The sequence below is a fragment of the Nanorana parkeri genome, unplaced genomic scaffold, assembly GCF_000935625.1.
Source record: "Nanorana parkeri isolate BGI_ZX_2015 unplaced genomic scaffold, ASM93562v1 scaffold128, whole genome shotgun sequence".
In the NCBI taxonomy this organism is placed as follows: Eukaryota; Metazoa; Chordata; class Amphibia; order Anura; family Dicroglossidae; genus Nanorana; species Nanorana parkeri.
The window spans coordinates 1,562,701-1,578,821 of record NW_017306396.1 but is presented as its reverse complement, the minus strand read 5'-3'; the positions used below and the strand labels follow the sequence as shown (position 1 = coordinate 1,578,821).

The 16,121-nt window shown below is 40.0% G+C and overlaps 2 protein-coding genes across 3 annotated transcripts in view; one reads left to right on the top strand and one right to left on the bottom strand.

The window, feature by feature from the left end:
* DHTKD1 (dehydrogenase E1 and transketolase domain containing 1) overlaps positions 1-1,827 on the top strand; it is a 25,984-nt gene extending 24,157 nt beyond the window's left edge. For both annotated transcript variants that reach the window (XM_018553749.1, XM_018553748.1), the window contains exons 16-17: positions 389-474; positions 1,675-1,827. In XM_018553749.1, the coding sequence (XP_018409251.1) occupies positions 389-474; positions 1,675-1,776 (188 nt within the window). In that variant the 3' untranslated portion in view covers positions 1,777-1,827. The remainder of the gene's footprint in view (positions 1-388; positions 475-1,674) is intronic.
* An 11,601-nt stretch (positions 1,828-13,428) lies between these two features.
* Positions 13,429-16,121, bottom strand: part of NUDT5 (nudix hydrolase 5) — a 9,887-nt gene continuing 7,194 nt past the window's right edge. The window contains exons 7-9 of the mRNA XM_018553728.1: positions 14,768-14,776; positions 14,616-14,669; positions 13,429-13,564 (exon numbers count right to left, since the gene is read on the bottom strand). Of these exons, the coding sequence (XP_018409230.1) occupies positions 13,455-13,564; positions 14,616-14,669; positions 14,768-14,776 (173 nt within the window). The 3' untranslated portion in view covers positions 13,429-13,454. The remainder of the gene's footprint in view (positions 13,565-14,615; positions 14,670-14,767; positions 14,777-16,121) is intronic.

Here is a 16,121-nt window from a genome sequence, read left to right as displayed (position 1 = left end):
GGTAAAATAGATTCATTATTTTCTGTTGGGTGCGCTACAGGATTCACAAATGCAGGCTCAGATATGCACCCAGATCATAGAGTTTAGGCAGGTACTGTATACGGGTTGAGTACAATAATTGTGTAGATTTGTCCATCTTGCATGTTTTAACATTTACTATATTGTTAAACTGGAAGAGTAGTTTTTATCACATACACAGTGATAATTACCAGCAGAATTGGCCTAAAGTTGAGCAATAATCAGACAAGCTTTATTATAATTGGCCCATGTATAGATACCCTTAACATCTCACTTAATGCTCCACTGAGAGTATGGCTAAACTTGGTGGTTTAACATATTCCAGTAAATAAAAGTTCATATTGTAATATTTTTTTTCTGTTTGTTAAAGATTTCGTTTGGAGTCAAGAAGAACCACAAAATATGGGTACATGGACCTTTGTTGCTCCAAGATTTGAAAAACAATTGGGCCGTAAGGTAAAACTGTTAATGTTATTATATGTTTTACTCAGTAGGTGTGTACAGCTAAAGTGTATACATTTATGATGATATACTTTTCTATTTTCTTTATTCAGTGGCTTGTCTCTTTGTTTTGGCCTTGCTTTTCTTTGTTCCGATTAATATAGTTCAAATATTGCCTATAAATATAATTTGGATATATTTTCCAGAATACTGCAGTATATTAGGATAACACAAAGCACTGCGTGTGCAGAAACTCATGCAGATCTGGTCTGCATTTGGTGTGAACAAGCCCTTAAAGAGTTCTTACTACACAAGATAGTGATATATTCAGAGCCTAGAGTAAATTTACACCTAGCAAGTTGCAAAAAAAAATGAAGACGAGCCCAACTTGAAGCTGGGAAATCCTTGTCAATTCTGGAGGTCAACATGTTTATGGAAGTAGTTTAGAAAAAAGTCATATTTAACATACAGAATGCATGACAGCATCTATTGTCATGATTTAATTGTAAGCAACTGTGGCCCTTGAAAGCAGTTCTAAACCACATTGTTTAATTAGGTGTGCTGTAATAGATGAAGCACGCATTAGGAGAAGTGATGCCCTGGATAGGAAGATGGCAGTTTTTTAGGGCTTGGTAATTAAGTTAAGGTTTGTAAGGCTCTCATTAATAAATAAAGTGAAGCTAAATTACAAGCTTAGAAAGCACAGAAAATGCTTTTCTGATTATTAAAGGTAACCGCAGACATTCTGCGGTGATACAGGACTTTTACTTAAAAATGCAAAATAGAGTACAGTTTTGATTTAGAGAATCAAGGTGAGGGCTGTAAAGTCAGCAGAAACTTGCTTATAAGTTTTAAAACTTAGACCAGCTCGAAACAAAACAAGGCTATAACCATTCATATATCTACATTTCTTTCTTGTCCATTGAGAGACACAGGAAGTTTTGTAATGTCAGATTATACTGGCGCCTACAGAAGGAATGGACAATGACAAACTAGTAAAATTGTAGGCCCAGGATAACCCCTCCTATTGTCCCTCAGTGTCATTTAATGACATTACCTCAGTGCTGAGAGTAACTAATTTAGATAAATGTCGAAAAATAAAATGTTCTCAAAGGTTATTATTAATGAAACTTGTATTGTGATACTTGGTTTTAGTTGTTGTAGGTGTCGTTTTTGGAGCACCATTCATTTATGTTGTTTGGGTTGTCTTCATAGATTCGTCTTGTCAGCAGACCAGCTCTTCCTGCTCCTGCAGTAGGTATTGGGACTCTGCATCACCAGCAACAAGAAGATATCCTGAAAAATACATTTGTATAACTGGACTTCTTATGGCCAAGTCTGGACATCCACCTTTTTGGAAGTAACCTTTTGAAAGAAACAATTTTCTTGTATAAAACCTTTATTCTCTATCATAGGGATCAGAACACTAACTTTACCCATAGCCATTTTTTGGTGGTTGTTTTTTTCTTTTTACATTGCAGCTGTAGATGTTATTGGCAAAGTAACATGGTTTAAAAAAAATCTACATGTCATTTTCTTTTCAAGTCCAAGCAGATAAAAACATAAGTTAATGTTGTTGCATATTCAAAAAGCTGCTTCTTCTTCATTGTCCAGTCAGCAGGCTGGGGGCTTGCTCTTGCCAAAATGAATAGAATAGGGCCATGCTATCTGGCAGGTTTGCCTGGGTCACAAAGCTGGCCACTCAGAATTACAAATAAATTGTAAGGTGAACCTGTTCCCATATTTGTGTTTCAACTGTAAGTTTATTGGTTTAAGCTGGCCATACACCTATAGGTTCTCTGCAGATTTTCATCTAAACTGTGTGGCTGGAGGAATCTCCCACTGGGCCAAGCTTCAGTATCTTGCTAGCCGGCCCCGCTGGCTGTCAAAATACCTGAACAATCCTGATTGCATGCAGACATTGTTCAGGTATTTTGAGAGCCAGATACTGAAGCTTGGCCAGGTGGGATATTCCTCCACTCGCACAGTTTAGCGTAGATGGAGGAACCTGTTGCAGTTTTTCTATCTGAGCATAGAAAACCTGCAGAGAATCTATAGGTGTATGGCCAGTTTAACACGGAGTTCATCTTCAAAGCATCTAATAGCCAGGCTAATTCCATTCACAAATAATTCTAAGATGTAAAAGATGACATTTGCTTGCTGGACTCCTATCTATGTGCACAGGAGAGTTTACATATGTGTATGGGAGTACTAAATTAAATAAGAACATTTCAAAGGAGGCAGAAACTTTTTTTTTTTTTTCCTTCTTACAATGTAATTTAAGTTGTTTTGTTGAAGTTCCGTTTTAATCGTCCTACATGTGTAAAATATTTCACAATGTTCTTGAAACGTAAGATTTTGACCGAGGATGGAACATTTCTCTTTTCTGTTTGTGTACATTGCAATCATTCTCTTTTCAGGGTATGGGATCATTATTTAGTACAGTTGGTAGAGTGATTTAAGATGACAATTTTAAAATCATGAAAAAAATATTTTAGCGTTCTAACACGTTGTAATGTTTTTTTAAATGCGTCATTTACAAAGTGAAATTTCCCAAAGAACATGTCCTAACATGCAAGTGGGTTGTACTGCTTAGTTCTCAAAACAACAAGCATAAGGGTGAACACATTTGCTAAAACAAATGGTTTCCAATGTAGCTTTGAATACACTGATATAATTGCCTCATTAAAGGAGAACTATGAGGCGAGTGCTTTTCACTCACCTCATAGTTCTAGCTGGCCTGTGACAATGAGACTGTCACAGGTCGGCTCAGTAGATCAGGAGGTGAGCGAACACATACCAGCGTTCTCTCACTTCTCGATCTTGTCATGGCTCTCTGCCGTGACAGGGGAGGGGATGGATTCCCCGCTCCGATCCGCCAGCGCTGACTGGCAGAACGGACGGGGAGGGGGCGGATCTCGACATCGATGCTGTAGCTCGCGGTATACTGAGCCTAGGGTGACGGGAGGACGCTAGTTTGTGTGCTCCCGTTACCCTAAGGAGAACTATGGGGAAAAGCCCTGACCCCATAGTTCTCCTTTAACGATTATCCTAATTACAGGGTACCATTCTTTTTGTTCTTTTTATTAATTTGCCTAAAAGAGGCAGAAATTGCATTTTCTGATTTTTGTGTAAGCTGTTGGTAAATGTGTCAATTTTTAAACTTAACTCCAGTCATGTTTTAGGTTTGGATTGGAGTGGAGAAGAGTTAAAAATGGTCAAGCTTTAATCTTGTCTGTGACCCCATTGGGTGGGGATTTTTTTCTTCCTGTTCCTGTGACACCAGGAAAATAAATGGGAACGGTTGTCATTGGACATAAACGTATAGGCGGCAATAAAACATAATAAGATGTTTCATCGCTTTCTCACTTTACTAAACATTATATTTGTTTTTATCTGTGCCCACTTTAGAGATATTTCTCATCATTTCCTTTCCTGACAGAAAGTGAGAGAGAGTCTCCACAATAGGGACATAGATGGCTAATAAACACCCAACAAAAGCTCTAACCTAGTTGTGGGGAACCTCTTGGATATAGGGGGCCTCAACTGCAGTATCCTGAGAGCCCCCGGCGGGTTGCACATAATATTCTATGAGGGGAATTTATCACAATTGGAGCAGACATATTCTGGAGCAGTTGCCTATGGCGACAAATCAGCTTCTATCTTTCATTTTCAAAGCTTAACTGGACAAACTGAAGAGAGTAGCTGATTGGTTGCCATGTTCAACTTCTCCACATTCTGTCTGCTCCATTTTTGATAAATGTCCCGCTATGTGTGTAATGCTACAGTAGATTGCTAAAGCCTGTGGACAGGAAATGGTCAGAGACTGGGTACATGCTGTGGTTGTAGATTGGAACCCAACCCAGTGCCTGAGGGTCACTTCCAGACTAGCCCCACAATGTCTAGGCATGGGTATGGCACTCTATAGCTAGGCAGAGAAAAGGCTGCTCTGCATAGCTGCAGTTGCGGAGACTAGCTAACCACTTCAGCACTGATGTACGTATTCACATCTTTCTGCCCTGAAGAAGGGACCCTGCGCGGCCCCGAAACGTCGGCTTTGTTGATTATTGTGACGCTGTTGTCCATTAAAAAAGGACTTATTTTAATTATTTTGAGTGCTGGTGACCTGTCTTCCTACTTAACTTTTTTTTTCTTCTTCTAAGTTCCTTCTACATTGCTGCTGAGCTACTCTCTATATATGTAGCTATCCATATCAGCCTATTGCTTAGCCTGACTTTGGATTGCGGTATTCGGACCCCTCTAGATTTGATGTTGTGGGGCTCGCCTGGAATGTGACCTCCGGGCACTAGTTTTCACATTGTGGCAGATTCCAGACCTGTGTGTACTGGCAAAAGTTAGCCTTGGAGCACTTTCCAGGTCTAAAACAGTTGGCATTGCCTCACCGCTTGATCCAGTCTCTGAAGACTTACTTTATGAGTAGGTCATTTTGGCTAAACACTGGGAGCTACCCTGTTTTTAGGACCACTGAGTGCCTTTACGTTTCACGCTTTACATTGGTTGTACTGCAGAACAGATAGAAAGCTCTATGCTCTCTGCTCTGTCCAGGGAGGATTTCATCACAGTCCTGTAGGATTTAATGGGCCAAATAGCACTAATTATTTGCTGACTCTGATTATAGAAGCGTAAGTGTGCTCCTGGGCCTTCCCCTGCAGAATCTCTATCTGATCTGCCCACGGCCTCTGACCCTTCAGCAACTGAAGCTTCAGTGTTTGACGAACAAACCTGCTTCTGAGGAGTCGCAGTCTTCTGCCATTACTCCCAAACTGAAAGATACTAGCTCTTGTTGTTGTGGTGCACACCACTTTAATACTTGAGGTGCAGCCTGTATTTCTAACAGTGCCATTGACATGAATGGCACCGCCACGACCCCTCCTGCCCCAAAACGCAAGGAGACTTTGTGTATGCGTTGCAGGAACGGGACGGTGCAATGAGCTCACGGGCTGGTGGAAACGAGCCCTGAAACTTGTTGAAGTGGCTAAATTCTCATCTTTTCTGGCTTCATTCACTGGAGAGAAGTTTATCAAATGGATGTTTGCTGATCTCCCTCCACTCCACACATACAGAGCCGCGCTGCCATGGATGTAGCACTTTCGTTTGTGGCAGCAAAAGGGTTAAAAATCAGTGAATGTGACCTTTACGATAAATTCACTGCAAGTGTAAATTCCTTGTGCATGAATGCTTGGTGAATGTAACATTCACTACTTTCTAAAATTGTCCCTCAGTGTCATTTAATGACATTACCTCAGTGCTGAGAGTTTATCTTTCATTTTCAAAGCTTAACTGGACAAACTGAAGAGAGTAGCTGATTGGTTGCCATGTTCAACTTCTCCACATTCTGTCTGCTCCATTTTTGATAAATGTCCCGCTATGTGTGTAATGCTACAGTAGATTGCTAAAGCCTGTGGACAGGAAATGGTCAGAGACTGGGTACATGCTGTGGTTGTAGATTGGAACCCAACCCAGTGCCTGAGGGTCACTTCCAGACTAGCCCCACAATGTCTAGGCATGGGTATGGCACTCTATAGCTAGGCAGAGAAAAGGCTGCTCTGCATAGCTGCAGTTGCGGAGACTAGCTAACCACTTCAGCACTGATGTACGTATATAAAACCGTCTGATACTGAAGTGGTTAATATGAATTTGGTACCTCTGCTTTCAGAAAATATATATTCTTGTTTGGAGGTTTGAAGTGGTTTTCTAGCCACAGATTCAGATTTTAACACATGTGAAAATAAAACAATTGCTCTGGTATTTAAGTGGTTAAGCAGAGATGTAGTGAAGACTCTTGATTGAAAAAAAAAAAAAAGAATTGATTTAAAATGCAAAGCAAAAACATTATGTTAAACGTTTTCCCAGCGGAGCTAAGAAGCCATCCATCCTCCAAAGACACTGGCAAAAAACAATGGAGGCATGCTGTTATTAGGAGGGGTTATCCTGGGCTGGTCTATAGATTTTTCTGTTTGCTAGTGTCCAATCCTCCTGTAGGCAGCACTGTAAATGACAGTATATGACTTCCTGCGTCCCTCAATGGACAAGAGAGAAAAAAACATTTTCCTTGGAGTTGGGCTTTAAAACTAAAGCTACAATACTGCGTGCAAACTAAAATTCACACCAATGCAAAACATTTGGTATTTTCATTCTGCACATTTGTGAAATGCTGAAAATGATTTATCCCTAAAGATTGTAGCTGTGTTTACATGGCTTAAAGAAGTGATGAAAGCACAAGTAGGCTTTATATACGTAGAGTACCACGATGGTGTGGCCATTGTAAGAATACTTCAATGGCATAATTATAGAGCTTTCTAATGCTGGCCACAGACCTTACAACCAGCGCAAAACTTTCGTTGTGCGATGGTTGTAAGGTAATTTTAAAAAACGTACGATCTTCCCATCTTGGACAGGCAGATCGTACTTGCGATTATCGCAAGCCCGCCCCCACTGAGGGGAGGGCTTCCGATGACCGCAATGCTGAACGGGCAGTGTACGCTTGCGGCATTTATCTTACGAACATGCCACACAACCGCCGAGAATCATACGATTGTCGGCGGGTTTTCGAACATGTTCCTAAGATAAGTCGTGCGACCGTACAGTAAAAACGGTCGCACGCCTTCCACACACCTTGCGATAATCGTATGATAGCGGGATTTCCCGCAATTATCGTACGATTATCGCAAGGTGTGTGGGCACCTTTTATGAAGAGAGTTGTACAAGCTGCTCAGGTCAATCTGCTTTGCCTCTATAGATATGTAGCGTTTAGGCCAGTAAAATAGAAACACATACTTGAGCTGAAGATGCACAGAATTGCGTGTATTTTCTTATCAGTGTACTTTAACTAAATGTATGATACCGTTGAATATTTATTGCCGAGTTGTTAAAAGGTACCTTGTGAATTTTGCTAACAGCTTTAGGTCTGCCTGCTTTTAAAAACCATTCACACTTACAAATGGGGCCGATCACGAGTCTCACAAATTGTGAGACTCATGCAGTTTGCGTTGGACAGGAGCCAATGTAATACAATGTACAATGCAAAGACAGCTGTTCACATGCAATCACTTACGCAGTGATTACCTGCAGATGACTGCTCATGCTATCATCCACAGGTCATCGCAGAATGTGCGATTACATGCGAGTAGTCTGTGAACAGCTCTCATTGTATATTGTACAGAGCCTCCTGTCCGCAGCTGGTCACGTGATCAACCCCATTTTTGTTTATCTTATAGTACAGTCTTCCACAATGATCCAGTCATACTATTGTGGCCTTTACATGGTAATAACTACATTTTAACGCTCTTTAGTGTAAATTTGCAAATGCAGTATTATGGGTGTCGTTTTTTTTTATACAGTATGTTTTATGAATAAAATGTTAATTTGCAATCTTGACATAGAAAAGTGCTATTCTGCAATTTGTCTAAAGGGCTACCATATGCCAAGTGGATGGTTATTCTTTTTGTGGTCAGACACCCTGCCCCAGCACTTCTAACAAGTCTAAAGCTGGCAAGATACTGATCCTTGGCCCAGTGGGAGATTCCTCCAGCCACACAGCGTAGATGTGTCCATCTGACCATAGAAAATCTGCAGATAATCTATAGGTGTATGGCCCGCTTTACACTTACCTGTCCCCAACAAATAAATGGACATTAAAGAACGGGATGCGTGGCACTTGAATGTGAAAATACATTTTCTGTGTTTTTTTTGGACTGTAAAGATTACCCAAGGGGAGCTTTTTGCCACAAGCTCAATATTTTGTAGTACTGATCTTTTTATGCTAAGCTGATGCCGTATTTTTTTTTAGCTCATTCTGGAAGTGGTTTGCAACTGTTATCTAAAACAAGTTGTGGCAAAAGCACATTTCTGAGGCCTCCCTATGGATGCACAAGCTTTCCAATTGCACATTGCTTTCTTGTTTACATGCATTTTTAACTAATTCTTAATCAAGAAATCTTTTTTTGTTTCAATTAAACTTTTCAGCCTGAAAACCACGTTATGCTGATTGTTTGTTGACTGTTCTCAAAGACTGCATGCTGATTAGTGCAGTTAATATATCTTTGTTACATGAAAAAGGAAACTGCCTTCTTATATGTGATCAAACAAAAATATGACTCTTCTGAGTTCTTGATGAAGTCTGTTTTGTATGTTTGTTTATGATGTCTATGAACAGTCTAAAAGCACTGCTCTCTAAACCCTGTCGTATTTTTCAGTAAAGACTTGATCTATATTTGAGCTGAATGTATTGTTTCTTAATTTATAGTGATATGATCATTTCACATTTTACTGCATTTCATTTTTGGTGATGTAGCATACCAGCGTATTACGGCACCACCTATGTCTGGCCAAGATTTGTTGGTGTCATTTTTGACAGCCTAATCGGTTTAGTTTTTTAAGAAATATGAATGTAAAATAAAATTTTACTTGTATACTAATAAAAGTATATGCACAGTAAAGCTTCTACCATATCTTTGTATGTCTGTTACCATTAAAGTTTATCTTTTTGTTTGTGTGAGTCAAAGAATACGGGGCTGAAGAGATATCGTACCGAGTTTCTTAACACGTTTCTGTTCTACTTGCGTGACATATTATGCAAACCAACAATACACATTAGTAAAAAATACCAATTTTAGGAACACCAGGAAGCTGACTAGTAGACAAAAGAAGCCAATATTTAGTTTGTGTAAGGGGTAAGTTTAGGGGAAATGCGCTGATTCCTGTTTACTTTTGTTTTTTTCTCAACTTTTTTGAAGTGACACCATAGTCACAAAGTGATAATTCATTCAAGAGGAACTTCACCCACCAATTTAATATCTCCCAAGACAATTACTTTTAAGGCATGCCAACTATAAAGGTTGCCAGTGTGCTTACTTAAGCTCTCAACCGAACTTTCAAACCCAAGACCCAATGGCTGGTGTCATAGCTGATCACATGTGCAGTACCAAGGCAACTCCAAATATAGGCTAAGATGGCACCTTCCTTGGCTGTAAAGGATAGGAGGTTGTAGTTCCACTTTGTTATTTTCACCCCAGCACGTTGTGATGCAGTGTAATGCGTAGCAACACACTTCGGTGAAAAAATAATGCATGTAGTACTTTTTTTCAGCATATACCTACACACTGTGTTGGTGTGAACTGACTTCATGGTAAACAATTTGCCTTGCCTATGTGTTAGGACTGATCTGGGCCTAACATATCTGGTATAAACAGGCACTTAATGAAATGATTTGCACATGCTTCTTTTACTGAATGTTTTTTCCACCATTCACTCTGGACATAGTGTGTGCTATCTACCAACAATCCAGAAGAACACAGGGTCTTCCAGTGATGCTGTCTCGATGGACATGTGTCTTTATTCAACGTATGTATCTTCCTGCCATGTGGGGGATGAGACACACCCAGGTGGACAAACCTCTCTCTGTGGAGATGGGAGTACTGACTGATGAGAAGCAGGTAGCAAAGCAATGTCTCTGAGAGGCCGTGTGGTCCCATCATATCTTGCCACAGCAAGGACTCCTCTACCTTTCCAAAGGTGATGGTCCAACAACACCAGTTCAAGGGGGAGACTGGAAATGGGATAGGAGTACATCCAAAGTAGACAAGGGAAAAACGTGATATTCCTCTCACTGCTGCAGATTTCCTGCGTTAAGGAAGGGGTACACTTAAGCCACAGGTGCCATTGCTAATGCCAGTGTCAAGAACAGGTCTGAAGAGACGTTGTTCCTCAAAGAGTAAGCAAAACAGATGGTCCATTAATATCCCACACACATCACCAGAGTGCCATATGCATTCACGCAGATACCATTTTCATGCGAGACACAATTTTAAGGCTTGTAACAAGCTGTCGCAACTAACTTCAAACATTTCTACAGCCACTCTATAAAACGGGGGCTCACCCCTGCAGTGAAGGCATCCTTTCTAAGAAATGCTACCCATTTTGACATGGTTTGACAGATCAGTGTTACTGCCAACATAGGACAGGGTTTGAAACAACCTCACAGGAGAATGCAGTGACCAAAAAACTGCATCTCTTATTAAAAAAAAAACAAAAACTATTGGGGATTCTAAATCAGAAAAGGTAACAGGCATGGTTTTAATTATGGGCTCAGGAGGGCCAGAGATGGATTCTGCCAGAGATGGTGCTGAAGCCCACTTAAAGCCTGTGCGGGCACACACGGACAGAATGTCCAGAGTGGATAAGGAGCTCCCTCTGGACATGGGGGAGACTTAGAGGACAACCAAATAACAATAGGGGTCCTAGGTTCCAGATTACAGGTATCGGTTCCTTCTAGGGATACTGGATAAACACCCCTAGAACGCTGGTTTCCCTTGGCAGCTGGAATGTCTTTTGGGAAGACAGGTTGCGCCACGTAGCATTAAGCAGTTAGGCCTCCGTTTCAGGACCTCGCCATGCAGATTCATAGCTCCCAGTTCCCACTTATCATCCAACCCACTTAATCTGTACCTAGGTTGTCAATTTCAATCCATATCCCCATCACACACAACAATTGAGTTCCTGGCATGTGTGCTCTAATGACAGACATCCATATGGCATCAGCACACTATTGTCTTATGCAGGAATTTTTCTTTTCATTGCATCAGAAAAATCACAACATAAAGTGTACACTCCATGAAGGCATGAAAATCCTTTTCAAGAGTGACCAGCCCTGAACAAACTTCTGTCCTAAACATTTTGTAGCAGCAGGGTTGGATCATGTTTAAAAATTCACATTAATGCGAATAGTAATATGTAATGTTGTATACCACCAAATGTAAAATATCCTTAGAATTTAGAGACACACACACAAGATGTTTTCCAGCAATTAGTTTAATATAAAATAATGAAAAACAGGTGCATTTGAATGCTAGAGTCTAGACTTTGAGATATGCTAGAGCACTGTTTCTCAACCTAGGCTACCTCCTGAGGTTGTGATGGTTTCCTTTAGCAGTGAGCAATAGTGAATTGACCAACAATGTAAAATTTCCACTTACCATCACTGCAAGGTGACCACTAATGATGATGGACACCACAATTTTACTATCTGCCTTTCTTTTCGGCAGTTTCTATTCATTGCAATAATATTACTGACAATAATTTGGTAGCGGATGGTAACAAATTACCGGCCTTGGGTGTCAAATATGCTATATTCCTTTTTTTATAAAACCTTCAACTTATTAATTCTGCTAATGTACCACAAGCTGTAGGTATAATCCTTTTTAGCAGGGTATCCCCGAGAACATGAACATTTGTCCAAGGGCTCCTCAGGGGTAACAAGGTTGAGAAAGGCTGTGCTAGACAATAGGTAAGCAAAGCTGCAATACTAACTTGATGTTAGTTTATAGTATTAAGAGGTAGGAATGATGTTATCAAAGTATAGAGAGGAGTAAAAACAAAACCCAGCAGCTGTCCCACCATTTTATTCCATTATCCTTCATTGTTTTTATTACATATGTTTCTACTTGTAAATTGGAAACCCACAAAGTTATCTTCTAGTAACGGATAGATTTGATCTACAAGTTTGTAGTTGGTGTTAGAGAAGCAGACATACAGTGGAATGTTTACATTCAGAAATCTCCCTCTCTCCCATGTCAATACTGAATACTGGAAACACGCAGTCTTTATAGTCATGTATAGCTAAAAAACACTGACAAACATTTCATATGTACTGTGGGGCCTAAGCCCTTGATGGTTAAAGTAGAACTCTAGCTATGTTTAACCTCCAGCATGTCCTCTATATGTATTTTAAGGATTTAACAAGCTTTTTTTTCAGATTTCTTCTGCTATCATTCTAAATATTACACACTTTACTATGTAATATAAATTACTTATCTTTTTCACACTTAAAAGGTTTAGGCAATCAGTGTAAACCTGCCATGTCTGTATCCCTGACAAATGACGGGTCACCCTAACTAAGCAGGGAGATCATTTTCTATAGAGAAACCAAGCATTTTTTATTTATTTAAATCTAATACAACAGCACACTTTTTTTTTAAAACTGCGATTCAGCTGGCAGAAAGTTTCTTTTAAAATGGCACAAAAAGACTTTAGAAAGGGCAAATACATTTGTAAAAACGGAAAAAAAACCCCCAAAGAAACGTAATCAATCGGTTTTAAGTGTTTTTTGGTCTGACATTAGTACACATACACTTTAACAAAAAGGGGGAAATACAAAAGTAATTGACATGATCACATAATATCTACATACCCTGAAATAAAGCACCACTGTGTGTACAACATACCCAGGCTGTCCATTGCCTTATGGCAAATCTAGACAGAAGCTATTTTCATCCTCTTTTCTAAATGATCAAAATGTTAAGATGTTGACAGGCCAAGAGCAACTGGGAAAAAATATGTCTAATGTCAGAAGCTGCCCTAGAAGGCAGCCAAATGTCTGTCCTTCATTTTCTTTGTACAACTGGTCAAAGACAAACCCTTATGCCATGAACATGTAAAATGAATTTTTAATCTAACACAGACTATAAAAAGGTAAGCGACTTTTATATTAGTCCTCTTTTTATCCTAGTGGAAGATGCCAAAACTGAAGTCAGCGTCTTTACAAATTCTCCTCCAAAGAAAAATAATTCCTCAGGCAATGCAAACCTCCATAAATACTTGAGAAAAATGTATAGATTTGGTGAAGGGCGTATTGTTTACAAAGTGTCCTGCTAACCCAAGCTATGATTATATGGTTTCATTTTATTCCTTAAACCTCTTTCTAGTCATGCAAAAAGTCACATGTTTGTAAAATGTATAAACAATGTTCCAGTCCATTTTCAGGTCAAACGCCTCTCAGGAGTTGTGTACTCGAGTATTTTTGGAGCTGGATTTTACCATGTTTTTTTTTTTGAGATGTTAATGATTCAAGTGTTCTACAGCGAATGTAATATGGAAAAAGTAAGTGCATTAGTACTATGTTTGTGGCACGCATTGGCGGGGCTGCTGCTGCTGTTGTGTAATTCAAGTTTGGGAATGCAGGTTACAAACTACCAGCCTTAACCCTTTAGGAATGGCAGTTCATATGGCTTGGCAACGGCGTGCTCCAGAGCCAAGGCATAGGTGTAGACTCTTGCATCAACCACCAGCTTCTCCTTTGCCACCAGCTCTGTTAAAACACATTTAAGTATAGTGTTAGTTACCATAATAATAAAGGCAAAGGTTAAGCATTCACAAAAATGGAAAAACATTTTGACTACATTATGTAGTCAGGTACAGTATAACCACATCAAACCTTTTTTCCATTTACATCCATTTCACACTCCTTTAGTCTATCCCCTTGAGGTGATTTCAAAAGAGAGTCAATCATTACTGAGCTTTTACAAGAATAATACAATTGTGTAGGCTTAAAGTGATACTAAGCTCATGAGTTGAATCGTAAAAATACATTCAACGACCCTAACTATTAAGAACAATGCATCTTATTTGTGTATAACTCGACTGTAGATCCTCAAATCATCTCTGAATTGGTGCGGACACTGTCCTTCCTTCTGGGAGGGTGTCTACTTTTGTTCCCCATGGTTCCTCTGTATGTTGTAAAGTAGTCACCACTCCAAGTTCACTCCTGTGATGGACGATAATCTCATGTTTAGTTTACTAATTTGTATTGAGATTATAGTCCATCACAGGATGTGCTTACGTAGTAGACACTACTCCCTAGTTCACCCTCACTGCGCAAAGTAAACAAACTAGAACTTGCATTATTTAAACCCAAACCAAAGCTATTAAAGGAGAAGTATTGGGAGAATAATATATACTCTTTGCAATACTTAGAGTGTGCAGTTGTCACATGCCGTCTCTACAGATCAAGAGCTGTGACTTCTGATCACTCAGTTCACTGTCAGTCACTGCACTCTCCACAAGGATTCCCCCCCTCCCCTCACTGGAGGACCAGACAGGGGAGGTGACAGGCACAGCTGGCTCTGGACTACCAACAGAGATGGCCAACAGATAGGTGTGGAAAAGGGCAGGTCAGACTTTGACCTTACATGTTCTTGGCAAAAGCTTCATACCAGATTGCCCAGGGTTTCAGGGCTCCCAGAATATAAATGACTGTCAGACACCAGTAGATGATTACTATAAAATCCAAACACTGACATCACTTTGTGAAAATCACAGACAAGGTACAATGACATTATATTAAGTAGAAAAAAAAATACCATCAATGCGTTTGCGCAGCTCAATTTTTGGTAACAAGATAGTTTCTGTAAATTCTGTAAATAAAAACAAAAACGTAACAATAATTTGGTATGGAGGTTATGACATAATTCCGTATGGTGTGAACAGATTTCAAAGAAACAAAATCACATACCTCCATCCGCTAATGGGATCAGGATGATAGAATAAAATAAAAAAAAAAAAGGAAAAAAAAGGAGGAGAAAATATTAATCTGTGCAACTGCAAACAGATCAAACAATAGATTAATAAAACACACAAAAAACAAAAAAATAAACTTTTATTTTAGTTTTCCTGGACAGACTTGTATACTCATTTACTGGCTGGCAGTCTCCTATTAACATTGTAAAATCTCAGCCAACCACAATATATTCAAATTATCTTTTATCTATTTTGATTGGATCAACTAATCTCCAGAGTCTCGCACTGCTCTGTTTTATCCATGGACTGCAAATGTAACATCTAAAGAGATTCAGGAGTTCTTTCTTTCATAGTGCAGAAAGTACTGTCAGTCTGGTCTCCCCTCCCTTTACCCCTCAGGCATGTCTATATACTACTAGGAATTTTACAACAGAACTGGCCTATAACAGGGGAGATATGTATTTTAGGGGCTGCGAGAGCAGACATTGGTCTTATTAGGCATCAGCAGAAACAATTGCATTTCATCACACAGAGACATTCTTTCAATTTCATTTCACATCCACAATGGAGGATCACACATTCAGTATCGAAGAAACAGGTAATGTATCGAACGCATATGCATCGGCTTGGCTGAGCCGTGCTGAAAGCCGAAGCCGACCTGCTTCTGACAGCTGGGCGGAGCCAGCCGTGATCTTACGGCTGGCTCCGGCCACTTGCAGTGAGATCAGCATCCCTGGTTACCTGCTAACCAGGGACACTGATCTCCAAACAGCAAACTCTCCCTGGCGCCCCAGGAGCCTCCCGCTCCCGGCCGCCGAGGAGAGAAACAGTGCTGTGTCCTTTTTTTCTTTATTCTGACACGAGCGATGTCAGAATAGAAAGAAAAAAAAAAGTTTTTTTCCCATTGAAAAGCATTGGCTATTTCAATTTGCAATAGCCAATAGTAATGTCCCAATGCTTTTCAATGGGAAAAAAACTTTTTTTTTTCTTTCTATTCTGACATCGCTCGTGTCAGAATAAAGAAAAAAAAGACACATCAGTGCTTCTCTCCTGGGCGGCCGGGAGCGGGAGACCCCAAGAGCGCCCGGGAGAGTTTTTTAATCTTTCTTTCTTTTTTTTGACAGCAGCAGAGCCGCCGGACAATAGGAAACTATTGGGCGGAGCTAGCTGTCACTGCTAGCTCCGCACAATTGTTTGCTATTTACTTTTTTCACTGTTTTTCTGTTCAGCGGCATTTGGCTATTCCCTCACTGCTGTTTGGGATCTTTAAGAATAGCCCGAACAGCAGTGAGAAGCCTGCCGGAGGTTCCGCTCAGCCGATCCCGATGTTGGATCGGCTGAGTCTAACG